The sequence below is a fragment of the Miscanthus floridulus genome, chromosome 4 (assembly GCF_019320115.1).
Source record: "Miscanthus floridulus cultivar M001 chromosome 4, ASM1932011v1, whole genome shotgun sequence".
Lineage (NCBI taxonomy): Eukaryota > Viridiplantae > Streptophyta > Magnoliopsida > Poales > Poaceae > Miscanthus > Miscanthus floridulus.
The window spans coordinates 120090623-120102263 of record NC_089583.1 but is presented as its reverse complement, the minus strand read 5'-3'; the positions used below and the strand labels follow the sequence as shown (position 1 = coordinate 120102263).

General features: G+C 43.4%; 1 protein-coding gene across 1 annotated transcript; it reads right to left on the bottom strand.

Annotated features, from left to right (window-relative positions):
• Positions 1–8119: 8119 nt before the first annotated feature.
• LOC136552895 (V-type proton ATPase subunit F) lies at positions 8120–11262 on the bottom strand. Its single transcript, XM_066544471.1, has 4 exons — positions 11043–11262; positions 10724–10805; positions 9250–9332; positions 8120–8515 (listed from the first exon to the last, which is right to left on the bottom strand). The coding sequence occupies exons 1-4, from the start codon at positions 11103–11105 to the stop codon at positions 8351–8353; spliced, it is 393 nt and encodes a 130-aa protein (XP_066400568.1). The 5' UTR covers positions 11106–11262; the 3' UTR covers positions 8120–8350.
• Between the last annotated feature and the right edge of the window lie 379 nt (positions 11263–11641).

Sequence of the window (11641 nt, the reverse complement as noted above, 5' to 3'; positions counted from 1 at the left end):
TGAGCTAGGAATGAGGATGAGCTGCCGTTGCCGCGCGCCCATGCATTGCATCTGCTGCGCACGTAGCTCGATCGATCAGGGAGCGATCGATCATCAATTAGCCTAGCTAGCTAGTTTGCTTATCATGATGATCGATCCTGATCATCAGTTCTTTCCGATCCCTGCTGTTTAATTCCTTTCGAGAGAGTTGGGTCGACCCGTGTGAGTGAGTAGTATAGTAGTGTTAGCATTTAGCATCAGCAGTAGAGGGAGCGATCGAGAGAAGAAGAAGAGAGAGTGACTAACTGCGCGCCCTAGCTCCTTCTTCTTCATGTCTTCATGTACTCGTAGGCTCTTATCAGTCTTCGATCTTCTAGTCCTAGTACTTTGACCAAATTTCATGTTTCATCCATGCATGAAGACCTACTTTATTTGTAGTAGATTTAACATCGAGCTTTTAAAGATCATCAACTCGGTCCAACGCTTGCTTATTACTGTAGTTAATTAAATAGCTGCTTATTCACCAGTTCGTTAAATTAAAGTAATTAAAAGATCATTCGAAAAGTAGCTAGCTAGTAGAGAGGCCCGGTCGGCAAGCAGGTACGTATAGCATACTCCGTAGTATACCAGTATCTAACGAAGTGAGCAGGACACAGGAGTACAACAGAAACCAACGAAACGGATAGACGATGGCCGAATTCAGAAGATGGCAAGTACAGAAAGGGCTGGTGCAGTTGGAAATATATATGCAACAGCCTTACAGAGTTACAGGCAACAGGGCGCGCGGGACAGTTCAGTTCAACGGAAAGCTGCCTCTGCCTGGACAACTGTCACGCCAGCAACACGCTCCGCAGGGTACTTGGTGCCGTTTCCAGTGTACTTGAGGGTCAGGCCGTGCCGAGAGCCCAACCAAGTGCTCAGTGACAGTGAGTAGTGCAGGGGGGCAGGCACTGTTTAACATGCCCGTAGTGTCTGCACTTGCACTCTGCTGTGTGCAGTGCAACAGAATTGATCTAGACATACGTACATGATGTACCTGTACGAAATACATACTAGTACAATAATAGTACTACATGCATGCACGATACTACTGGAGTAGTAGTGGTTAGTACACTCCTCGAGTACATACGTCGGATGTGCTCTCAGCTGTGCATACGTCGAACGGTACATACAGACCGGACGGCACAACGCTGGGCCGCTCTTGGGCCTGGAGCCGCGCGCAGGTTATTGGGCCTGGAGATGCTGAGCAGGCGCGGGAAGGAGGTACGGCCCTATATCTATTTCATGCTGAGAAAAAAAGTCCATCCGCCTCCCTTAACGATTGCCTGAGTCTAATTTACATATCACAATAGAAAAATCGTTTTTTTTCAAACTCCTCTACCTCTTAAAACCATCCGATTTACTTCTTTAAGCGGTTTTGAAAGTGGTTCTGGCTAACGTGTAATCACGCGAGCCATTCTAAATGGAGCCACATCAACCACGAGGGAGATAAAGCAAACTTTCACGATAGTTCATGGAGTTTAATTAGAATTTATAAAAAAAAATGTAGAAATATTTTTTTAAAAAATATCCATTTTTTCTAAAATAAGTATGCATTTCAAAATGATAAAATCATATTTAACATTAGAAAATTTATAGAAAATTTGACTTATCTTAGAAAAATATGAAACATTTTCAATTTTTTTTTTCTAAAGTCATGTTTATGTTTTTCTAAGCTAGCCACCATAAATATAGCATGTTTTTTAAGAAACACATAAAGTACGGCATTCCGAACCCGTCCAAACTGCCTTCCGGCTCAATCATATGCTCTCGGTGTGTGGGCAGACATATGACATGACGAATGCGGAAGCAATTGCACCTATCCAAATGTTATTGACCAAGTCGTAGACGCCAATTCGGGAGCTAGATAAATCGCATGTCGGCTGCCGCTGATGATATAATGGCCTTGTTCGGCTTACCCTATATTCGGTTTGTTCGGCTTCTTTTTTCAGCCGGAACAGTGTTTTTCTCTCACAACAATTCAGCCGGAACAGTGTTTTTCAGCCAGTTTCAGTCAAGTTTCAGACCAGCGAACGGGGCCAATGACTGCACCCGTCATCGTCATGATGTCCCATGAAGAAGACAATGCTACGACAAAGCTAAACCACATGATATATGTTGTTAATGTGTAGTCAAATCTTGAATTATATTTTTTATTTGAAATTTTCCACGCATGTCTTGATGGTTAAGCAAGACATTGCTTCCAAGAAAACATTTTTTTGTAGTTTGCATGTCAAGTTGTGCGGTGAGTCACGTTTCGGTCTGTAAGGATTTGTCTTGGTCTTCATTCTCTTTTCATATTTCGCCTAGTGTAAGTTTTAGGAGATTATATAAGATTCAAATAATTTTAAGCAAGAAAAGGGTAGGGCATGATTTTTAGAAAAAAAAAAGAATCTAGTTTTCATATTTTTCTAAGTCAAAACAAATTTTCAAATATTTAATTATAAATTTTAGTATTTTAAGTGCAGATTTATTCTAGAAAAACATTTGCTAATTTTTTGAAAAATACTTATGTATTTTTTTTAATAAAGTCTATCTCCCTCGTTGCTAATATGGCATCATGTAGAACGGTTGACGTGATGCCACATTAGCTAAAATCATTTTTAAAACTGTTTAGGAAGGTAAATATGATGGTTTTAAAATTGTGGTAGTCTAAACATCCATTTTTTATTAGGAAAGCAAATCGAACTTACACAATGGTGAAGGAGGTTAAATGGACTTTTTTTTTCCTTCATGCTGCTTATTGAAGTGAGCATAAGCCAATCTACCACTACCTCTATAAACACAGACACCGGACGACAAAACACTTTCGTTGGGCCTAAAGCCGCACACAAGTTATTGGGCTTGTCAGGCCTGGAGTTTCTTCTTAAACCGGGTGAGAGGGTACGACCCTATGCTCCTATTGATTTCTTGTTGCTTATTGAAGTGAATCAAAGCTGATTTGTATGCACAATACTTTTTTTTTTTTTTGCAAAACACGCAGATCTGAATCTCTTTCTTAAGAGGAAGAATGTTGTACTGGTGGGACTACGTCCACTATAGGGCTCAGCCTTTCTTCAGAGATGTCAAGAAGTTTCAGAAGAGCGCTAACAAGGGCATGATTCTCATGAGAGTTTTGTTAGATGTTGGGTTGGATTATTCCATGACCGACATGTGGGTAAGATCTCTAATAGATCTATGGCTCTTAGTCAGCTTAATTTGATGTATACAGTGTGTGCTTGATTTTGCTCACGAGTACTAATATGTGCTTTCTTATAAGTTTTTATCTACACCAACTAGCGTCTCCGCCGCGTGTCTCTTCAGTCCCAAGATGGGTACGTGTTTGATATCGCCATGGTGGAGGCTACGCAGGCCCTACAACTCGTCTGTCTTAGGTTTGTTCCTGATCTGCCCGCAGGATCTACCACCGATCCTAGCGTGGCCTACTTCAAGGAGCGCACAAAAGCCTTCGCCCAGTTGATCGACAGTGTGGAGCTGGCCATCACTGTAGTTTGACTCTATCCTATATTGTGCTGTGTCCATGCAGATGATGGAGTCCGTCACCTGTGCTATGCGTATTGCTAGGGCCACCCTTCACCACTGCATCGGCCACATTATCATCGGGGCCAAGAAGCTCCTTTTCACCGCTGCATCGGCCACATTGTCGTCGGGGCCAAGAAGATCCTCCGGTTTGAGGAGCCTGAAGATTGATGAGGGGACGGGCCGCCGATGCTCCCTAGAGGTGGAGGCCTAGACCGACCAATGTTATCACTATCTATTACAAGTAGTAGTATCTATCTATTGCAAGTAGTATTATCGATCTATCTAGCTGTCTATTGTTAGGAAGTGGTAAGTGGTGAAGGTGTATGGACTATTAATATCTACCCATCTAGCTGTCTGTTGTTAGGAAGTGGTGTCTATTGTTACGGAATGGCAAGTGGCCTCTCCCCTCTCCCTCCAGGTTATGTCAGGTGGTGTGGTGTATGTACTACGCACGTGAACTACTTTGTTGAACTGATGGAAATTTCAGTCCCAGTGTCTTCCGCGTTGTTTAGTGGATGTCACGATACAGAAATTTGTCAGGAAGGTAGGCTATTGTCGTTGTGATAAGGTAATTCAATGACCATTATGTTGCAACTAGTGGTTCTAAACAAGAGAGAGGGAGGAGAGAGCTCAACGATGGAGAGGAGACACGCTAGTACTTTGAACAAGTAGAAATGAGTGGGAGGTGAGACCCTTGCGCTCATGCCTATGGGCACTTATATAGGCAAGGCTATTTACAAGTGACCCTTTGATGCGGTTGGATTTTATATGACACTACTTTAGCTACATACAAGTTGGGCCTCTTCTAGGGACAGATTTGGCCCATATACCTCATGGGCTCCCCAACATCGCCCCTAGCAGACACTTCAGTGGGAGCGGCTTCGCCAAGACTTCAGCGACTACAATGACTCACCTACGCCAACACTTCGATGCAAGGGGCCTCATCATCATCTTTGGCAATTGCAATGACTAACCTTCGACGCCATTAGCTAGAGGAGCTTCTCTGCCATCCCGGACGTCAGCACCGGCAACATATCTTTGGTGATTCAACAAGTTACCTCCGCCAAAACTTCGTCATGAAGGGTTTCGCTGACATCTTTGGCATCTACAAAAACATTGCCTTTATCAACACCTTCGGCATGAGGGCCTTCGCCAACATCTTCGGCATCCACAACAACTCGCCTCCGCCTGCACTTTGGCATGAGGGGCTTCACAAAAATCTTTGGCGACTACAATGACATGTCTCCGCCAACACATCAGCAGGAGGGGCTTTGTTGCCATCTTTGGCCACTACAATGGCTCAAGAGCCTTTGTCGACACCTTTGGCATCAAAGTTTATGATGACTTGCCTTCATCGCTAAGTTCAAGGAGCTACATCAACTCATTTGGCACTGAGGTCTACTTCACCTTCCTCGACCACTTCAGCTCGAGAGGCTCACCGACAACTTCGGTCTAGACATCTACTTCTGCTACTATGGCTACTACAACTATGTCAACTAAAACAAGTACAACTGAAGATTTGGTCACAAGCACCATCCAAGAGGAGCTAGGGGAGCATACCGGAGGACTTGACACTCCAAAGGGTGAAGTCTTTTACCCGGCGCTCATGAGAGAAGATTTGGAGGCTTCACAACAACCTTTAGCTACGACTACATCGACTATGATGACTACACCCATTTGTGAAGAGAATGTTTATCTCCAAGCGAAGCCTCAGACCAGAATGTCCCGGAGGCGAAGTCTGCACGCCGAGAGGGTTCCGTAGACGAAGATCTATGCAACGAGAAGGTCCAAGAGGCAAAGATCTGCACTCTGAGAAGGTAAAAAAGGCAAAGACCTGTGCGTCGAGCGAAGCTAAAAATTCATGTCATAGAAGCGACCGAGGAAGACAAAGCCCATATATGAAGATACCAGGAAGATCGACATCGAGGCACTTGGAGCTAGTAGCTTCCTGAGTTAGCACTTGTATAGACTAGAGTCGTGTGTGCGCTCTTTTCTCCATGCCCTTTTTTCCATAGGGTTTTTGGGATGGATTTTTAGTGAGGCGCACATGCGTAGGTTACGAAGGACGATCCTCGCCCCATCCCTCCTCACGTTGTCAAATGCACCTTCTGCGTTGACTTTCAACTTGCTAGGTTGTGGCCTTTGCCATGTCTTGCATTGACGGGTTTCTGACAATACATGATGTCGCCCTGTCTCCTGAGAACGATCAGTCAGGAACGCTGCTATATAAGCCACTTGAGTAGCTGCCCTTCTCTTTCCTTCCTTCCTCCACTTATTTCGCTCTCCCCACCACAACCACAGCAGCATATATAGTAACAGTTAGCTATTCCTGCCCTTTTAGAGTGAGCACCATTTCCATCATCTCTCTTGTCGGTCCCATGCTTGTCAGTTTGTCTCTGACATGCTCTTTATTCAGTTCCATCCATATCTTTCTCACTTCTTTGCATTTGAACAGCAGGTGACAACCATCTTCATCTAATCGGCCACACATAGTCCAACCGCATCCCCCCGTTGTAGCACTTTCCTCACGGCGAGCGTGTTATTATGTCTTAGCCTCCATAGGAAGTGTTTCACCTTTGGTGGACAGTCCAACTTCCACGGTTTCTTCTAGAAATCGTTTTCACCACTGCTGCTCCTTGAACCAGTTGCTAGTCCCGTTTTCTGTCTTCTGCTCTTTGCTGCTCGATGTACCCTATAACTGACTCGACAGAGAAGCAGCCCTTACTGCCATAGTGCCACCCGACCACATCTTCCATCTCTCCATGCACCGGAACTGCCCTGAGATAATCTAGATAACCTCCTCCCAAAAAGTCTATTGCAGCAGCTGGACATCCATGATCAATTAATTCTTCTACCTTGGTCAGGAGGTTCCTGCCATTCGGTATAATAGGCCTTTGGGTGACTTCTCTAGGCGGCCACAGATCAGACCAAATATTAATTTGCTGCCATTTCCTACTCTCCAAATTACTCCATGATTCAGAGTCTCCGCACCCATCATTACGCTTCTGCAAGTATATGAGCATCACTCCCTTGCTTTAGCTTCTAACGCTCCTGTATTTGGGAAATACTTGGCTTTTAGAATTCTAGCACAAAGTGAGTCCGGGTTCTGTAACAATCTCCATCCTTGTTTGGCTAACATTGCCATGTTGAAAGAATGAAGATCCCTGAACCACTCACCCCCTGCTTTAGGTGAAACTAGAATTAAACATGGGGATCGCTTGGGCTACAGCCTTGATTAGGATCTCTTTGCCCGTCCTGGATAATAGCCATTCCTTTCAGCCTTGGATCCTCTGCCAGACTCTTTCTTTCAAGTATATAAAAACCTGTGATCTAGCTCTTATTATATACCCCGGCAGCCCCAAGTACCGCTCTTTCATTGTTTCTGTCGTGATGTTCAGTGTCTCCATCACCCCTATCTGTTGTCCATGCCTGGTATTTGGACTGAACATGACAGCCAATTTACCTGCATTGATCATTCGACTCGAGCAGTCTTCATAAGTCGACAGCAACTGCTTCAATGTTTGTGCCTCCTCTAGATCCACTTTGCATGAGATGAGTGAGTCATCAGGAAACAATAAATGGGACACGGATGGAGCATTCCTGCAAATACTAATTCCACTAAACATGACAGCCAATTTACCTGCATTGATCATTTGACCCGAGCAGTTTTCATAAGTCTACAACAATGCTTCAGTGTTTGTGCCTCCTCTAGATCCACTTTGCATAAGATGAGTGAGTCGTCAGGAAACAATAAATGGGACACGGATAGAGCATTCCTGCAAATACTAATTCCATGCAATCTGCCTTCTTGTTCAGCTCGAGCCAGCAACGCTGAAAATCAACTTACAATGTTTATGGATCCCAAAATCAACTTTTAGAACTGAACAAAGAGATATGGACCTTAGGTGAACCACTTAAAGACTTTATAGACCCCAAAATCAACTTTTGAAGTTGATGGAAATAATAAAAAACCCCGCATAGTTTAATGGCCATACGGTACATTTAACTCTTTTTTACCCATAATAACTCAACCTAACACCAAAAAACCCAATCCATAGAAAAACTAGAAATAGCCCAATCCAGCCCAATATCCGTCAGAAGGCATGGACAATAAAAAATTGATCTGTCGTTTTTATCTGGCCGACTTGATCCGGCATTTGATCAGGTCAAGATTAAACTATGTTTAGTGTCCTACTATCCTAACAATACCGTCAAGATTAAACTAATTTTGATATACGATACTTGCACCGACACAACATTCCTTGATTTCTTGTATCTAATTTTGATGTACTATACTTGCTCCGACAACATTCCTTGATTCCTTCCTTGTTACTACTACTATATTTACCAACCTCACAACATTCCTTGATTCCTTCCTTGTTACTACTACTATTTACCAACCTCTTCTCTGATTAGCTCACACCCATGAGCAATTTTCTTCCTTGCTCACACAGTGGAACCATCAGGATCCCCTCCACCAGCACAACACATACGCATAGGTCCAGGTGCTCAGCTCATACAAATGCAATACACTGCACAATGTTCTCTTTCCCGTATACAGTGCTGGGCAATCAATTCGTCATGACAATCGCATTTTATTTTATTTTATTCTCTAATAACCAAGCAAATACAAGCACCAGCATTCCAACCTTATATGAAAAAAGAAGTGTTGGTTTGGTTCAACCAATTATTGTGTGCAAGCTCATTATTCGTGCTTCCTGTCTCGCTCGCACCCAGTGGTACATGCCATCTTCTTTTCAACAAATAACAAAACAGATACATCGAAGGGTACTACTACACAAGGATGCCTTCATCGCCTATCAGACGCCACTGATTCTGCAGAGAACAGATATTTCACTCGAGAGAGCACCGAGTCGTGCGCTGGATCATATGGATGGTCCTTGGACGGGATCTCCAGAATAGCAGGGACTGGCTTGTTGTAGCTATCCACCAGAAATCTTATCATGTTGGCAATCTGTCACCCACAATAGACATCAGCAGGGATACAACTTAGAAGATGGATGTTTTTTCTATTACCTAGTTGGTACAGTGGTACTACTGCGCATGATTTACACAATGCTCCTAGAACCTTTTTCCCCCTTTCTCGTATTAATCAACGCTCTTACGCATAACAGTGGGAGTATCCAAAAGCAAATTGCCCAGCGATTGGTACTAACGAACATGCACTGTACTTAATCACAGCTTAATTTAAAAGAGCTGGAAGAATGGTTCAGTAAATTAAGCTGCAAGTAAAACGAGCCACCAACAGGGAGGATAATGGTTATTATAGTAAAAGGAGATGAGAGTAACAAAGGATAATACTAGAAAAAAAGGAACTGGAATCTAAGTCCAAGTCTCAAAGCATTCTCTTGATCAAAATGCCAAATTTATCCTGAACCACAACAATCTGGCAGGAGTTTGAAAAGCTAGAGCCGCTATTCTTAGTATACAAGTGAAAACTCGAGGACAACCTTTAAGGTTCCAACAAGCTCACTGGAATTGTTTACACTTCATAGAAGGGAGCTGCCTCCAAAGAAACTAAACAAAATTAACTGAACCGGGAAAAAAAACTCATAACCTCCCCTCCTCTCTCCCATTCCCCCTTGTCTATCCATATATTTCTATACATATGGATATGCTTAGAAGGATCTGACAACACAATGCATCAATACACAAATAATATGCATGCATGGGTGATGGTTCACTTACATACTGACTGATGAGCACAATAGCAATATCCTCCCTCGTAGTAAATTCTTTGAACGCATCCTCAATTTGTTTAACTGTCGTCTCTGTGGCATGAAACAACAAACAGTATTGATACTGAACCATCAGGATCAACAACAGTAACTAACGTATGAGGTAATATGCAGCAGAAGTAATGGGGATTGCAGAATGAAATAATGACTAGAGCTCCTAGTCACTGATATGATTACAAGGTACAAGGTAAAAGCATCATTCAAGTTATCTGCATCAGCTCTATAAGTACATGAAAGCTCACAACTAAGGAAACCAGCTAGGAAGGAAATTCAGATATATGATATATCCTAATATAGTAGGCCTGCTTTGGTCCAACAGAATAAATTTATCTCCTCACTTCATGCATATTTCTATCTGCTCTCACAATTCTAATTTGATAATATTTCTTTAGGTGAGAAGGTTAGTAAGACTAGCCTAAAATTTTCGCATTGTCTGAAACTGCATGTTGTGACTAATCCTCAATTTTCTTGCAAGCTGCAGAAAAGAACAGTGCTAAAACTAAGAAAACAACAGTTTACTTCAGTCAGTATTTAAGCTGCTCTACTATCTCAGTGCTACTATATTATTGCTTTCTCTAGGTCAAGACATTGTATGCTGCGCTGGAATTCTATATCATAAGTCACCATCTCCTGGTAGACATTTGTATCTTGCTTTATAAAACTGAGTTCATTTATGCATTATACGTACCTATTCAGTTTTCTCCACCGCTGTCTGCACTTTCTCGTAGACATTTTTGTGTATTATATATATGTTGTTTAGGTTCTTGGTGCTGCAACCATGGTGAGCCAGAGAGGAAAAGATCCAGGGCAGCTAAAAGATCAGGTCACTTCTCCTGCAGGGACTACCATAGCGGGGGTTCACGAGCTCGAGAAGGGTGCGTTTCGTGGAACGCTGATTAGTGCTGTTGTTGCTGCCGCAAAGCAGTAACAGCGAACTGTCATAGAGTTTGATGTTCATTTTGGCGGATTTCGACAAGGCTGCATTTTGTTGATATACATGCTTTGGACTGCAAGGTGCGAACTGTTATATAGTTTGATTAATATTTCATTTCACTTATAGCAGTGATACAAATTAATAAATCATGTGTCGGTTTAACTTCATTATTGGCGCCAACATTGTTTCGAAAACCCTTCTTATGGGAGCAACAAATTGGATTAACATAGTCTTGTCACCCGTAGCAACGCATGGGCATTGGCTAGTGTATCTAAAAAAAAAGCCAAAACGTCTTATAATTTGGAATGGAGGGAGTACTAATTAACAGCTGCAGATTTTAGCTATGTAAGCTAGAAGGTGCTGAAAAGAATGGGCACATGGCGCAGTCCTTTCCTGTCTTCAGGGGGTAACTCCATAATAGCTTGAAGATAAATTATAAGGCTGAACAATAATAATATGCAGCAGTGAAGAAGGTATTCGTTTGACTCACTGTTGTCGACGAGGAGGTAGTTGGTTTTCTTGCGCAGATCAACATTGCCAACGCCGGCCATCAAGAAGCCAGTGACGGTGTCCTGCAAAAATTGGTGAGAAGGCGTGCCTTTTTACACATGATGAGAAAGAAAGAAAAGATAATCGCAGATTCCCCAAATACAACCCCGACGCTGGCTGGATCCCGCAGACCTAGTAGCTACATATAATACCTCGCGGGCACGCGCCACAACTTTGTCGATCTCTAACCCTTGCTCTACTGCTCAATCGCAAGGATAATTAATCGGAGGAGGCGGGTGGTGGGGGTGGATGTGGGTTACCTCGTCGGCGATGATTGCGATGAGGGCGGAGTTGTTAGTGGGGATGGTGGCCCTCCCCGCCATGGCTTGTGGATGCTGCTCCCAGCCCTCCTCGTGTTCGCGGTCCTGCGCCTGCTGCGAATTCGATGGAGCTCAGCGCAAGCGGAGATCGGATCGATTCAGAGAGGTGGTGCTATTGGTATGGTCCGTATAGACACGAACACATCTGGATTCTGGAAGGAAGACGGAGGAAAAGAACCCGAGGTTTTTAGATGTATGCCCTTAAAAAAAGTTTATAATTACGTATAAGTCATTATAAAAATTGACCCCACACGAGTGCCATCGTTCTGAACTTCTTTGCTCTCCAAGCCATTCCGTCGGTGTTCTGTTTGTTTTTCACCGTTTGGGAGTCATGACAAGTAAGTCAGGTCAGTCAAAAAGTCCATAATACCCCTCTCATCTCTATCCCCATCTCTCTCACTCAATCTCTCTTCTCGTCCATAATACCCCTCTCATCTCTATCCCCCCTCTCTCTCACTCAATCTCTCTTCTCATACGTGCGACTAGGGCGGAGCTCGCCAGTGCGCGCCCACGACGGTCGGGGCAGAGCTCGCTCGCGC